The 15,837-nt window shown below is 47.0% G+C and overlaps 1 protein-coding gene across 1 annotated transcript in view; it reads right to left on the bottom strand.

The window, feature by feature from the left end:
- Nucleotides 1-1,616: 1,616 nt before the first annotated feature.
- SRP72 (signal recognition particle 72) overlaps nt 1,617-15,837 on the bottom strand; it is a 16,185-nt gene continuing 1,964 nt past the window's right edge. Inside the window, exons 2-19 of the mRNA XM_009283342.1 lie at nt 14,746-14,866; nt 12,805-12,928; nt 11,861-12,004; nt 10,969-11,080; nt 9,756-9,787; nt 9,015-9,139; nt 8,865-8,922; nt 8,544-8,675; nt 7,993-8,121; nt 7,392-7,464; nt 6,764-6,828; nt 5,677-5,772; nt 5,106-5,209; nt 4,436-4,513; nt 3,644-3,781; nt 3,347-3,384; nt 2,871-3,030; nt 1,617-1,873 (exon numbers count right to left, since the gene is read on the bottom strand). Coding sequence (XP_009281617.1) covers nt 1,699-1,873; nt 2,871-3,030; nt 3,347-3,384; nt 3,644-3,781; nt 4,436-4,513; nt 5,106-5,209; nt 5,677-5,772; nt 6,764-6,828; nt 7,392-7,464; nt 7,993-8,121; nt 8,544-8,675; nt 8,865-8,922; nt 9,015-9,139; nt 9,756-9,787; nt 10,969-11,080; nt 11,861-12,004; nt 12,805-12,928; nt 14,746-14,866 — 1,904 coding nt within the window. The 3' untranslated portion in view covers nt 1,617-1,698. The remainder of the gene's footprint in view (nt 1,874-2,870; nt 3,031-3,346; nt 3,385-3,643; nt 3,782-4,435; nt 4,514-5,105; nt 5,210-5,676; nt 5,773-6,763; nt 6,829-7,391; nt 7,465-7,992; nt 8,122-8,543; nt 8,676-8,864; nt 8,923-9,014; nt 9,140-9,755; nt 9,788-10,968; nt 11,081-11,860; nt 12,005-12,804; nt 12,929-14,745; nt 14,867-15,837) is intronic.

Genomic DNA, 15,837 nt, shown 5'->3' with positions numbered 1-15,837 from the left:
CCATGGCCGCTCCGGACCGGCCGGCTCCGCGCCTGAACACAGAGAGAGCTCCCCCTGCGGCCCTACGCGCGCACACGGGCCCCCCCGCAGCCCTAAACGCACCGCTTCCTCCCCCAGCGGCTGGGTTCTATCAGGCTGAGAACTTCCTAGTTTCAATAAAACAAAGAGCGAACCGTTTCGCAGGTGGCTTTTTGCTGTTAGAGGAAGGCAGCCTTTCCCCACAGCTGCTGCCCTCTCCCCCCCTCCATGGGATTTGTTCCCAGCTTGCTTCTACCTGGGCACCCATCTCTGGGGAAAGCGGTCAGGGCGCTGTCCAGGCAGCCTGGTCAGGGCTTCAGCAATGCCACATGTCAGCATTTACATCTGGTTAGCGTTTCAGCCAGGTTTGACCAGAGAAGATGCCTTGAGAACACACAGTTGCACTCTCCTCCAGCATCTCCTCTCTCCAAATCATCCTCCAGAAACTGCACCGCTGCAGGATAGTGCTCTCTCTCCAGTAGTCACCAGCTGCTGGCTAAGAGGAGGCACATCACCCAGGCAAGCCCTTTAGAACAATCCTTGCTATTCAGCACTCAGTTGGCAGCAAGTGACTCCGCCAGCCATTCATAAGGCCGTTTTCTCTATGCTGTTCTTCTTCTCACTCAGAGCACAACACACATTCAGCCCCCTTCCAGATGCTCCTGGTGCACAAAGTAATAAAGACTAGATTCTACTTAGTAGATTTTTACTCCATGGGGACTCGAGGCGGGTGGGGGGGGAGGTTAAGCCATAGTAACACTTCCCTTGCTCCCCACCTCTTCAGGCCTTTCCTTTAAATTCTTTCACAGACAGAAGCCTTTGCCTTTCAGGCTGACATCTGTCAACTCTCCCTGAGGTGCTATTTCTACCCATTGAAAGTCCACGTATGGAAAAATGTTTTTGCTACATTCAGACCAAACCACAATTTTCAAGAGGTGCTTGGGGCTACCTGTGAGGTGCTAGGACAGCAAACACGTCTTCCATCTCACTGCCAGCTTCCATTTGAGAAGTGCAATGCCTCTTCAAAGCAGCCCACCACCACAACCAGCCACTTTGTTTTAGCTCACTCTTGTTCTGCCAAGCCCACTAGAATAAGGCAGCTGGCTTGCAGAAAAGGGGACACCAAGTCAGCTGCCACACACTTCACCATGCTTTCTCCTAACAGCCTTGTTCTCCCCCTTCAGATTATCTTCTCCTGCATAATCTAGCCCATATGTTGTTTTCCAAGACCCTTTGTGCTTGTGCTGTTTGGTGGTCAACGACTGACTGGGATGAGACAAAGACGACAGTACTGACAGCGCATCATGCATAGTCAGAGACATTTGTCAGATAAATCTGTTAAAGGCCTTAACTAACATGCAGGAGGAGCATAAATCTACATTTCAAGAAGTTCTTGATTATTCCACATCTTTTAAATGTTTGGCAACGTGGACAGATTTCTTCTCAGGGCCTGCATTTAGGGTGTTGCCATCTAACTCAAGCCACAGTGGGGGCAAGTGTGAGGAAGGCAACTTGGTGAGCAAACACATCATGGTGCCTATACCAGCCCATCTCCCCCCAGACCACTGACAGGCAGGACAGAGATCCGGATGCCAAGAGTCTTTTGCCAGCACTTGCTTTTGACCTTTATTCTGCAACCAGCATCACCTACTGAGGGAGGGAGGTTACACATCCTGCTTTTTACCACCCTCCTTTAGCCCCTTTCTTCTTCTTCTGCTGCTGTTTCTTCTTGGTGGCTGGGGCACCAGCGGGTTTTTGGTGCCTGGGAGGGATGACATTACTTGTGGCTGATACAGCTGCAGCGCTGCCGGGCCGAGGGGAGGTAGGTGGGCTGCTAGCAGTCCTACTGGCATCCCTGCAGGGAAGATGAGAGAAAGAGATACCATGTGGGTTCACAGTCACCTGCAAGATGTGGCACTACTGCAGGAAGCTGACAGTGAAAAATAGCAGCTGCCCCATAAGATAACATTATGTATGGGAGGGCACTCATGCAAGGAGATCTTAAATAAGCTTCAACATATATAGAAGGGCTGACGGATGATGGGAATGTGTCTCAAAGGGCAGGCAACCACCTTCTAACTGATGTTCACTAGATAGCGTAAGTCCTCAACAACAAAAGCAAGGCTAACTTTTGAATAGACACATGACAGCTCATGCAACACATGAGAAGCCTTTCAGGCCCCCACACTCAGGCAGTGCAAACCCAACATCCTTTCTCTCTCAACCACAAAGACATCTTTGTGCCAGCTCTCTTTGCAAACACTGCTCAAGCCAACAGTACCACAAAAGGCTTTTCATGCTTGTTTTGAGACAGCTGTGTAAAGAGAAACTATCAGACAGCACTGGCAATTCCCTGCGTTGCTATTATTTTAGAAGTACTTCCTTCTCTCAGATGCTAGAAAGTCACCATCTTGCTGTCAGGCCTCATACACAATGGTAAACCCTGATTCCAGCTCAAATAATCAGTGTCAACCTAGAAGGAAGTATAGTGTTTTCCCAAATCATGGCTAATGGTGCTCCAGACGCCAAAAGACTTGAAAGCAAATAGCTCAAGAGAAAGCGTGCAAAATTCATCTCATCGTCAAAGCTAAGAAAAGCACATTAAAAGACTATGGGAATTTTATTTGCACCTCGGCACCTTCAAGCATGCCTATCATATCATTTTGGTTTTCAGCAACATATAGGGATCTTTGGGCAGAGCAGCTGGTAGAAGGTTCAAGTGGCAAAGCACTTTCACTTGTGCTACCCACGGCTGGTGTGGTGACAGAGCCACAGAAAAGCAGCACAAACCCAGCCCTCCCAGCCGCCCAGGAGTGATTCCCCACACCAAGCCTTGCAAAATGGGTACTTACAGTTCAGAGGAGCCAGCTGTGGTTGAACCCTGAGTCCCCTTGCCAACCTGATCCTTCTTCTTGCCCTTCTTCCGTCCACGATAGTAGGAACGCTCTCGCATTGGAAGCCACCGCTCAGGGTCGGGAGTCACCTTGGGGTCGTAGTTCTTAGGCAGCTTTCCTGCAGAACATCCAGTGCCAGGAAGTGAGATTGGTGTCAACATGCTAGAGAGGCATCACCAAGGGATACGCATGGGATGTCAGTAGCCAGGAAGCACAAAGAGCCCAGCAACCCATATCATCCTATCAGGGTGTTGCTCTCACTTCTGTGGAAAAAGCCCCATCCAAACAAGCTATCATGAAGATCTGGGTTCACAGGGACCCAGTCCCAGCAAAGGGCTCCAGCTCCTGGGGAGCTGAAGGCTGGCTGTTTGAAGAAACAATCTGGCGAGCTCTCTGGAGCTGTGCCGTGTCAACAGCTAGGAAATGCAACTTACCCTTCTTTTTCTTCTTCTTCTTCTTCACATCCCCTTGTCTGAAAAGCAAGAAGGGAAACAGCCGCTGTGACACAGCACGGACACAGCAGACAAGTCAACTAAAAACTAGCTCTGGAAGAAGCTAAACCATTCTCATCTCTCTCAAAATTTGGTCTGCTGCTACCTGAAGCTCCTTGCAGTTAAACAACGGGCTCCCTTTCCACCAGCCTGCCTTCCACAGCAATGCCTCCACATCAGGTGTGGTTCTTGTGCCACTCCAAAGAATGACTGCACCAGAGCTACAGCAGCCCGCTTTACCCTTGCTCCTTCTGCTGGTTGTCTCCAGTGAGCTTCCCAGCTTTCTTCCGCACATAGGTTGCTCCATGGGAGTTCTCCAGCGCATCAACATCTACTTTCAGTGACATGGTGTCCGAGGAAGGCAAGTGTTTGCTAAGACTGCAAGGGAAGAGTTCAGGGATGCAAACTGGCAAGCAAAAAGATAAACACCCAGGTTTGTCCAGATAGCAACGGGCAACTTCAGCTTGAACAAATTTGGCCTGTTAACAATGCAGACACCAGACAGGCCTATGGGGCTAGTTCTGGCTCTCTCACCAGCTTCCTACACAAGCTGGGATGAGCCACTTAATTGCCATCTGCCTCATTTTTCCCTTCTTTCATATGGGGACAGAAGCAGCAACTTCCTCTGAAAGCTTCTCAGGGTGGCAAAAGCAGTATGTGACCCTGATATTTTGGGTCAGTAAGAGCTTAGCCATATTTTATCAGGCACAGTCCTGCATTACTACCACAGGTTTAAGATTCCAACAGAAAAGATGGAGGAGCTCCTATTTTTGGTTCTACCTAGTCTTAAGTTATCAATTCTCAGAGAGAAGGAGGCCAAAGACAAAAGGATCCTGGGATCCCGCAGCAATCAAACCAATTAGGGAAATAATGTAGCTCCAGACAGCTTGACCTGGATAGGCAGCTGTTCTGGAGATGCTCCTTGCCTTTCTTCAGTTGAGAGTGGGTATGAATTCCCCACACAGCTGAAATCCAAGAGAGCAATGCCCAAACACCTCTTTCTTTGCTCTGATACCACCATCAAAAGGATACACTTTAGCTTTTTCGGGGTCCACCAGGGAGTAGGCAGAGATGAGCTGTGCCAGAGTATGTACATCTTTTGGGTTTTGCCTTTGTAGGGAAAAAAAAGAAAAGGACCAAGTTAGCAAGGTACACACTCATCCCAAAGACACCATGCAGTGCTTGCTGCTGCAGCATAGCTGCTATCTGTGGGGACAGGCACATCAGTCTGTGGTCTCCAGAGCACATCACCAAACATCACTGGTGTGGACAAAGGGAGGTGCAGACATCTCCACAGTATCATGAAGCAGGCAATGAAAGATGAAAATCCCTCAGGTCCCAGTAGCAAAGGCAAGTCCCCCCAGAAAATCCCATCAAGTGCATAATAAAAACTAAAACCTAGACATCCATGGTTTATGCAGCACTAGAAAAAAAAAGATGCATTCCAGTCCCCAAAGCAACCTTCACTGCACACAAGAGGCCTCTGGGACAAGTCAACCAGGTTTTCAAGTGAACATCAGCTATAGATCAAATGAACGATCCCCTCTCCTTCCAAAATATGGCTTTGCATTGGAGCCCCTGTGCAAAAGCAACTCTAAAGGAGGGCTACCAGTCAATCAATATTGTCAGGCACTGCCTGGCACCAGACAGCTTGCAGAGGTCTCTGGGTGGAGACCTCCTGTTCAGCAACCACCCAACTCACTTCCAGAGCTCCTCCAAGTCGCTGATTGCTTCCTTCTTCCTGCCATGCTTTAGTTTGAAGTTGGCAGCTTCCCTTATCAGCGACAAATGGACAGGAGACTTTGGCTGAAAGATACAGCAGCCATAATTAGTTCCTCATTATCGCAGCATGGAGCCCAGCTCTAGCTGGCTTTAATGCCCCTGAGACCTGGCAAAGGAGAACTGAGTTAGCACCCTGTCATGCAGAAAGTAGACCACCTTTGCACTCTAGGATGTGAGGCAGAACTGCATGGGACAAGGCAGCTTGCTGCTCCACAGTGTTTTCTAATCAGTGAGAAGGCCTGATTGCTGCATTTGGGCACCCATTGCCCCCACTCTCCTAATCTGACAGGAGCTGCAGCTCCCTGTTTGCAACACATCTAAAATAATGAAACGGTGATAAAACGAACCCTCACAAAACAGGAGCTCACAGGTCTCCGAAACCCCAACTGGATGAGCTGCTGGGGCTGTGCATCAACGGGAAAAGCTGAATTGGACTAGCTAGAAAATACTGGGACAAAGCCTTGCACCTTAGCTCCTCTGGTCTGACTTGCCTGGAATTGCTGATACCACTGGATAGCCTGTGTGAAGACCTCGATGGCACTGTCAATGTCCTCTTCGTGACTGTACATTGTCACCAACGCAGACACCTGCAAACATTCAAGAGCAGCTTATAGCAGCTGTCTATAGCCAGAGAGTCAGCAGTTAAATGACGGCATTTCCTAAAAGCAGACTCAATGTGAGCTTTCTGCTGTCCCTAAAAACCAGCTGCGGTAACAGGCAGGATACCCAGGAGAGACCTTCCTACCCAGGTCCCTCCCAAAGAAACGTCCCCACCAATCTTTCTCCTACGGTACAAGCTTAAGACTGCATTCACAGAAAGAACCTTCTTGTCTTGGCACTTTCTTTGCTTGCCACTGGACACAGTTCCATTAGAAACCCTGTTTCTTCCCCCATTCTCTATCCCAAGAGCCATGACAAAAAAAAAAAAAAAGCAGCACTGAAGAGATGATACAGACACCATCTGCTTGTCTACAGCCCAGACACAACTGGAGGTGACCCAGGGCAAGGAGATGGTATCGCTGACTGCCCCCATAAATTACTTAGATCATTCGCACTTGCAACTGGAACAGACCTACAACTGTCAGCTGCTGCTCAAGATGCTTATGCTGTACACTTGAGCATTTTCAAGGTCATCAAGCTTTTCTGAATACCAGATGTGGACATGCGTGCAGACTGGGGTGATGCTGTGGGGATGGAACATACAGCACTTACTTCCTCATGCCTGTTGTCCTAAAGCTGCTTCAAAAACTTCCCAACAGTACATACCAGGGAAGCAGCTACTCCAGTCATGTTATGCAAGTAAATCAAGGCAACACGGAGGTCTGAGGGATTACGAGAGAGTGGGAACATAGGCAGAGAGCATCTCTGCTGACAGGCAGAGTACTCCTGTGGCTAAGTTCAGGCCACCTGATGCAACTTACAATCCCACCTTCGTCCAAGACAAGGAAGATGGGCTCAAATTCCCTGCAGACACTCAGGTCAAGTCAAAACCAAAGGGAAGAGGCAACAAGGAGCAGGCAGTACACAGCTGTGCTATAAGGGGAAAACCTCACACAGTTCAGACTGAGTTTTGCTTACCATACCAGGCTTGTGCTGCAGTTCTTCTATGCTCCTCAGGATCATGCAGGCTTTGGTGACACTGCCTAGAAGAGAGACAGGGAGGAACATGCTCTGAGTGGCACAGTAACACTTCACCCTGCCTGTGAACTTCCAGCCAAAGGTAAACAATGGGGACATAACGACCCCCTTCTCAGATTATTTCCCGTTTCCAGGAATAAAGGACAGGCCTCCACACAAAGGACCTCTCTGTCCTTGCCACACCCTGCAAGGGTTCAGGAGCAAGCTTTTGCAAGCAGGGTCTTCTCTTCCAGGACCAACTCTGCGCTGCCCGACTGTATACAGGAATGATAGCATCAGAATGAACGCTGCTCCCAAGACCCTCCTGCCCCAGAACAGATTCAGCCCTATCATTCACAAAGACTGTGGGCATCTCTGCCAAGGATCTGTGGAGCCTGGACATCCAGACATTAAGCTATGAGCTCTATCCTGCCATAGCCATATATATAGAATACCCAACTGAAAGCACCTCTGCTCTGTACCTGTCACAACAGTGACTGCAGCAAAGACTGCCCTAAAGCCTGTTTTTCTCACCCCTTGTACCATTATCAAGTGCAGACACTTCCCAACAAAGGAGGACACTGGATACCTTGAGCAATTTTTAGCTGGGCCATCGTCAGCTTGATCTCAGCTGCATTGGCAGGGTGCTGGTCTGCAAAGTCCTGAGAGTCAGAGGAAAAAAACAATTCAACATGTGTGTGGGCACCAGGCTGCTGCTCTCGTGAATCATATCTTATGCTCAGTCACAGCAAGCTGGCAAGAGCCAAAGGAAGCTTTCCAGCACAGGCAGGCTTCAGCACACAGCAGAGGAGGGCCCCAAACCGTGCCAGTCACCCATCATCCTCTCAGATTTCCATCCCAGGCCACTCGCTCCCTCCCAAAAGGAGGCTGTTGCAAACTGCTTGCAAGTAGAGCAGCAGAGCCCACTGCTTACCCTAGAAGTAGTCTATTACAGCTTCCTAAGCATAAAAATCAGAGGTGCAAGGGAACTATTTCCCTTTAAAAGCGGCATTGTTCAGTTGGGTGTAAATGCTGCTTTCCAGCAGCATTAAACCAAACCAAAATAAGCACAGTCAGATACACCTGGAAATCTAAACCAGACAAAACAAGCTAAGGGAAACAGCACACGAGAACACAAAGCACAAGTTTAAAATGGAGCTTGGTCAGAGGAGTACTTTCTCTTAACCTACCTGCAGAAGCCCTACGGCCTTTGCATGCTGCTTCTCGCGACACAGTTGGGCTGCCTGGATAAGCACAGGGAGCAGGTGCTCAGGGCTCTGCGACTGCAGGCTTGCCGACAGCTTGCGGCACTGATCTGCCTGAAGAGTGGGAAGAGAGAATACACTTTTATCAACCTCTGCAAGCACCTAAGCCGGGGCTTAACATACCAGTTGTATCTAAGAAGAGATGCTAGCGATGGCTTCCCTGAAACGGGTATACAGAACCAAGAACAGGTCCTCTTAGTAGCACTTCTTAGTAGCACTTCAGATGCATCTAAGAACCCCACACACCCCTTCTGTCTCCTAGTCATCTCCACACCACCCTCCCTACAGCAACACTCAAGTCACTACACAGCTGGCTGGCTGTTCTTTTAGGGATGACTTTTTTTCTCCTCACTTATGTGCCTAAACCAAGTGGACTTATCTTCTGACACAACAGCTGCATATCCATTTTCGCCTAGTCAAACTCCTGTGGAGAGTGCTAAATCGCTAGCTGCTTACTGCAGATCAGTTTCTCCTACCTGGTTTGTGTACATCGCCAGCAAAGCTTTGTTGAATTCAATCGCCTGGAGCTGCTTCTTGGAGAGTTTATGCTCAACACCTTCTGCATTGGTCAACTTCACCTTTTTCTTTGAGTCAAAGACATTTTGGTCCTGAAGAAATCACACATCATGAGATTTCACTATGTTCCTTGAAGGAGAAAAGGTCTCTGGGTCTGCCATTTAACTATTGTTTAGGAAAAAGTCTTTCCTGATTACGCCCCTTCTCTCCACAGAAGGGGAGAAGCAGGCTGAGTAACCACCAGGAAGGGCCACACTGAAAGCAGCAAGGTAATTCTATACCTTGTTAATTGTGATGATGTTATTTGCAATGACAGCAAGCAGTCCTACATCTGTTGGCCTGCAGATAAGAAAAGCAGAAAGCACATTGTTATTAAACAGTGGTGTCTCTTCAGATGGAAGACTGAGTATTTGTTTTAGAAAAGCCCTTACTTCAACTTGATTATTTGATTGTAGAGCTGTAGAGCATCCTCTGTACGACCCTGCAGTTGCATGATATAAGCCATCTGACCATGAATAATGGCCAGTTCAGCCTCAATGTCTTCCTCTGTCACATCCTGAAGGAAAATCAAGGCAAAAAGAAAAAAAGCTGCCATCTCGCCTCTCTTCCCCTGGCTTCAGCATTCTGCTGGCAAATGTCTATGAGCTCCCTTGGGCAGTATTAGCAGCGAAGTACCCCAGCCACTACAGGTGAAGGTTGTAGCCACAGCACAAATACAAGCATATCTGGGTTGAACCAGGAGAAAAGAAAGCTTCACCCGCTCTTGCAAGAATCTGAAGATACCCTTCACTTGTATGCTGAATCTGCCCCTCTGCTTGAGCCAATGACAGTGATTACAAATTTCCCAACACACACTCAGCGTGTTCATCCATAGCATGAGTGGGTCACAGGGAGGTTTCAGACAACCTGTACCCATCCTCCCTGCACCAGCATAGGCAACTGTGGAAGGAGCACAGCAGCAAACAGTCTGCAGTGTTAGCTACACGTCTGCAACAACCATGATTGCTGCCCCAGCCTCAGAAGCGGGTAGCAGCAGCAGTGGCAAGCCTTGCTGGGTAATACTGCACAGCAGCTTTGGCTATCCTCCGGCTATCTGCAGTACACTTTATGACTGCACCCTCGTTCATGCTGGTGCAAAGCGAACACTTTCCAGAACAACATCAAGAACTTACAGAGTCTTCTGATAGCGATTGGCGGCACAGCTCTAGAAGGAAAAACAAATTGAAGAACACAGTTTAGAAGGCTTTAGGGGAAAAAAAAACAGCCTAGAAGCATGGGGGAACATATACTTTTTTCATGTATCCCTGAAACTTCTGCAGCATTACAAGGGAACATCAGACTACAAGTCTGATGATGGATGGGACTGAGCGTAAGGGAGAAGACTAGATGATGCAGAAGAAATATCAAACGCACAGGAGATACTGTCCCTCCCAAAGCTGCCTTCCGAGAGCAGAGTCACACACTCATTGTCTCTCCCGAACAAGTTTCCTTAAACCTAGCTCTTGATCTTTTCCATAGGGATCACTCAGCTGCAACTGCTCACCATCTTGGGAGTTATTTAAAGTGCTGCAAGCCTGCAGTATTCAGATTACACCACCCTTTATAGGGCAGCAATTCCATCAGTTTTCAGTACAGATACCAGTCACTTCTTAACTTTCTCATATACCTTACCAGAACATCACTTGTTTCGCTCTCCAAAGGACTACTATCACAGCACATACGTTCAAATTTACACATGCTCAATAAATCAGTTGTATGGGAGAGCTGCTATTCTACCATCAAAATTGGGACAGAACTGACCTATTTATCTGCAAGAGCAATTAGATCAGAAAGAAACTAATTCTTCCTAATTCTCCCCCAGCCTTTTTTTTTTCTTTTTTTTAAACACACACAAAATCCCCCTTCCACCCCATAGAAAAAAAATCCTCTTTGCAAAAAAAGCTCATGTATTGGCTTATACTAATTTCATAACTAATTCAGACCATGAAGTATTTTTTATAGTATATGTTTTTATATATATACACACACATATACTAACAAAACCAGGAGTCAGAATAGATGAAACATCTCATGCTTATGAGAAAAGATTACACTCATGTCTACTTCCTACTTCAAAAAACTGCCCAAAGGCATTGAACACCAATCAGGAGGCTGTAAGAAAGCCAGGAGATGGTACATGCCGCATGTCTCTGGAAAAGAGCTGCAGAGGAATGCTTCTACAAAAACACCAGTTCTGTCAGGAACCATCTGGAAACTTAAACAAATCCTGCTGTTGGTCAGTTTTTAAATTTTCAAAACCTCTTTCTCTCTGACAAGCATGTCTACAGAGAGCAAGTAACTACTTCTATCACACAAAGCTTCCCTCTCACCTCACCATGTTTTTACCTTCTGCTTTCCGTAGTTTTTTCATTGCTTCGTTCAACTTTCCTTGCCCAATCAATGCACATGCACTGTTATAACACAGCTCGTAGGTAGCTTCTCGAAGGCCCAAATCGTCCTAGCATGAAAAGCAAATGTAACACTGCATAAACACCAACTGATCTATACAGATTTGACAGGCAACAGATACGAACTATAGTTTTCGTGTACATTCAAACTATTCCTTGCAAGATAAATTTAGAGGCATTTTAAAAGGGCACACACCTGGCAAATATGTCACAGTGCAAAGAATCTTCCCTCACACTGCAGAACAGAGTCAGAGGCAATTGACAAGGCAGCAACGAAACTCCCGCCTGAACCTGGGGACTACTTAGGCTGCTGAAAGAGGGCAGGTAAGAACCGCTACTCTAGAGAACTAGAAAGTGGATCCACAGCACTGAACAGAAAGCTGAGCATGCTGTGCACCCCTCCAAGGACAAAGATTTCTGAAAAAATGAGAACATTACAATCTGCACTGCTCATTAACAAAAATGTTCCCAGGTATGGCTGGGTGATCCAGGCAGTTAGTTTTACCCTGGGCAAGAGGGTAATGAGACAGAGGAAAGTGCTAGTCACCACAGGTGTTCTGCCTAATGCAGGCTCAGAGAGATGTACTTCCTGCTCTGCTGTGAAATCTACCAATACGAGTCTCCTAGAGATCTAAAAATGAAGTCTAACTCTTCATCCCTCAGAACAATAACAGCATTTACTCCTCCATACAGCGGAAACCACTAAGTGATCTTCAATACACTCAGAAGTCATTAAGAGACAGGAACACATTTCTATCCCGTTAAATATCTACGACTCCATATCCTTTATTCCTTGGCTCTCACTCTTGCACACATACACACTTACTTACTGGCATCACCTTCTCCCACGTGCTTTGTGCTGCCACAACAGCAGAGAGGTTGGTTTTTCTCTCTTCCTCATACTCATCCTGGGAGTTGCGGATGAGATCCCTGTATGCAGCCAGACAATCGTCGTAACGCTCCAACCTGTACAACTGAGAAGGGGAAGGGATTAGCCTTCAGAATAGTATTTCCCTGTGTATGCTAGTAACTACAGTCTCCTTCCTCCCTCCCCATGGACTGGCAGCAACAGAGCATCATATATTTTAAGCTGAACATTACTAACATTTGCATCTACCTTTAAGGGCAAACTCTATAGATTACATTTGCAAGGACTCAAGCAATGACACCAGATACCTGCACACTTCTTACTCCTAAACCAGCTTCTTTAAAAGCAGCAGTTTACACAGTTTTGTCCTCAGACAGCCTTTTTCCAGATTAGATCACCTCTCTATGACAGAGATTAAATGAATGGTCTTTCATGCAGCTGAGAGAAGACAGTCAATTCTTCACAAAACTGTTCTGATCAACCAGGGAGAAACCAGAGAAGAAACGCAACTTCTTTTCTGCTTCACTTCTAACGCCCGAGATGTCAGGTCCTGCAAACCATTCCTGGACAGGCATCTAATGCAAGCAGACAGCTCAACCACAAATAAATGTCATTAGCTCTCTTCCATCCTCCATCTCCTCAGCCAGATGGCTATTAACAGGCCAGACCCAGGAAGGGAGAGGGAGTCACAAATGAATTGCTTTTGTTCAGTAGCAATAAGATGACGACTCTGCCTCTAGCAACAGGTGACTGAAGCTCCACAGAAGTTGGAGCAGTTGGGATCTGCACTTCACCTTACTTTCAAGACAGAGAAGGAAACTCTGTCCCCATACTTGCCCCACATTAGAGGAGGGACAAGGCATCCAGCATATGAAACTCCCACCAGGAAGAAAAGCTTGTAATTACCACTTGTCCATAAAGCTCCTTCAGTTTGTCTGTCTGCTGACTGGCACTCTGAATGGTCTTGAGAGCATTTTCAATACGATTCAACCTGTATTCACAGTAGGCCTTCTCAAAGGCAATAACGTCACTGCAAGGACAAGACAAAGGCTGAGAGCAGGCACTGTAGTTTTCATTCAGCAGCATTCACCCACCTGAACACACTTGTTTAAGCAGCCCTAATTAGTCACAGACTGCTACATTCCCAAAGAGCCAAACACCAGAGGTGAGCACATGATCCCAGATTACTGAATTATGTATCTGTTGAGCACTGAAAATATCTTAAACCTACTTGGTGTTCAACAGAGAAGGAATATCAAAACTTCACCTAGAAACAGAGGTTCCTTTTTTTCTGGTGTTTCCAGACACATTTCAAATCCCCCCCCACCTCCTACTGATTACGCGAATCAAATGCTTAAAGGTAAAACAATACCAAACTTCATTATGTGACTCCTTCTTCAGGAGAAGGCATACCATTACAGCAAAAGACCGTTACTGCAAACTTTCAAAGACAATCGACTCAGAGAGAGAGACAGGAAACTGTATAAAACACAGTCCCTTTTATAGTCTGATACTAAGCCAATGGTAACATTAACCTATTTTGAAATATCAGTGCAGCAGAGCTGCAGCAAAAGGGTTTGCTGATGCTAACATAAAATTGGCTTCAAAGCAAGCTCACAACAGCAGGGAAGCATTATCCAACAAGCAGAGCCTTGAATGCTGTTCCACCTACGCCCTGAGTTACCGCTTAAGCCACAGGAAAATTAATCAGTGATTCCCTTAGTTCATCACTGGTGCCACTTGTCACCAGCTATTTCTCTGTCTATTTAAAATTATCTCGGTCTAGCTGAGTATTAAGGGGAGTCTGAAAGCAAACGAATGGCATTAAAAATTAAAGCAAAGCAGTGGGCCAGCCTCAGTGCAGGACAGGACAACTTCAAGGCAGAGGAAGAACCACCACTTTCCCTGCTCTGCAGGATACAGAGACAGACACAAAGCAGAGCCAAGCTAAAGAAATTATAGGGAGAACTCTGAAACCAGTTGAATTTAGAGAAATTACTTCTCCTCCTCGCCATATACTAAAAACACAAGCTAAAAAACTTAAATTAAGCCCCTTCTGTCTCAGGAAAGAAGGAATTTGTGAATAAGGTAACTATGTTTTATTCAGATGTGAAGATAAATGAGGGTATGTTTCATCGCACTGAAACTACAACACGCTTTTCTGGGAAGTTCCTTAAGAAAAGCAGTGTCTGAAATACAAAAATTTTGCTGCCAGGCAGTTCTTGGGTAGCAATTTTCATCCTAGTCATTGCACAAAGAGCATCTTTATTAGGAAGAAAATTAGAGTCTGCTTAATGACACAAATGGGAAGCCTGACTTGTTCTCAAACACAAGTTGTCTCCAAGGTCCTGGTTTTGAGAACACGCACAAAGGGCTTGCACCACCCCAAAAGGTGAAGCAGTACCTTCAGGCTGGCAAAGAAAAGGACCCCAAGGAGCAGTATGATGAGACAGCCCAAGCAAAGCTAACAGCTCGCTGCCACTGGCAAGGGCTCCTCCCTCCTCTCTTCACTCCCCATGAGATCTGTCCTCTTCCCTTGTACCAGCTATGGTGCTCAACCACATCAACAAGCAGAATCAGCTCATGAAGGTGGCTGAAAACTAGATTAGGGACAATCCCTTCAACAGTAACAGCAAGATGTTAGACTGTCTCAAACTCATCTAGACCACCCCTCACGCCCAGAGCAAATCAGTGTTTCACTGAGAAGCCCAATCCCAATGGCTCCGAGCACCTCCTGCTCTTTATTTTGCTGCCTATTAGTCATGTCCCCCCCAGCACTGAAGCTGCAGCAGCTTCTCAAGGACTTCCAGTTTCATATTTTGTAAAGTACAGCAAGACACAACTCACCTGGTTAACACTTTAGTGTGGGTGTTGATTACGCCGAGGGCTTCCTTGAAGTTCCCGTTCTGGATAAGACACACTACTTTACACTGAAGTGCAGTCACATCGTCTTTGCTGATCTGCAGTACTGGAGGAGAAACCAGTTTCAACACAACAATCTAACTCATTATCGGACACACTAAGGCTTTGTAAGAGCCATATGTTGTTACAGTTGCAAAAACCCATCATAGAGAGCAGTCACGTCAATTTAAAAGGGTCCTGGCGTGGCTTGCTTTGGCTCAGATCATGAAACAAATCCCATCAGGATAAAAGCAGCCAGTATAAATACTGAACTTGCCCAAAGCGACCACTGTGCTAACATGCCTGGAACAGAGCTGCACCAAAGGAGCTGTACGCACCTGGACAAACCTTTCCTTGGCATTTCACTTCCAGGCAGAGAACACAGTGCCAAAACCTGAGTGCCATGTAAAGCATATACAGGAGGAAAAACACCTGACATAGAAGAACAGTATGGCTCTAGACAGGTAGTCACCTTATATGCTAATATTTTCCGCCAGTGGAAGACAAGTAAGGGAGAACTAGGAGGGAGAAATAGGTTTGGGTATTTGATTTTTTTCATGTGATCCCAACTCTCAGATCTGCCAGGACAGGAGATGAGTCCCTACTCCCTACAAACACCAAAGAGAGAACTTTTAGCCATAACATGCCTTACATTGCAATCCCATTTTGGATGCCAAACTATCAAAACAACACATCTCAGTGTGACTCTCGCTCCCGAACACGTTATCACTCCCGAGTCAGTTGGTCCATACACACCACCACTCCTCCAATTCCCAGGGGGAAAAGCCCTCCTTCCTCCCACGATCAAAACTGATGGAAAACCCACGAGTAGCTCTGAAGGCTTGGCCCGCAGCAATGGCGGCGTGATGCAACAGAACAACTGACGGTCCCGCTGCAGGAGCGGGGCCTAGGCGGCTGCCCCACTCGGCTCCCCCACCCGCTTTCGCCTCTCCCCTAGCACAGGGAAACCTCCAGAAGCGTGCCGGAGCGCCGCTGGGCGCCCTTTGCCCGCAGCTCTACTCCCGGGGCCCGGCACGA

Source organism: Aptenodytes forsteri, unplaced genomic scaffold (genome assembly GCF_000699145.1).
Source record: "Aptenodytes forsteri isolate BGI_AS27 unplaced genomic scaffold, ASM69914v1 Scaffold6, whole genome shotgun sequence".
In the NCBI taxonomy this organism is placed as follows: Eukaryota; Metazoa; Chordata; class Aves; order Sphenisciformes; family Spheniscidae; genus Aptenodytes; species Aptenodytes forsteri.
Note: the sequence above shows the minus strand (reverse complement) of the source record. Positions and strands in the feature narration are given on the sequence as shown.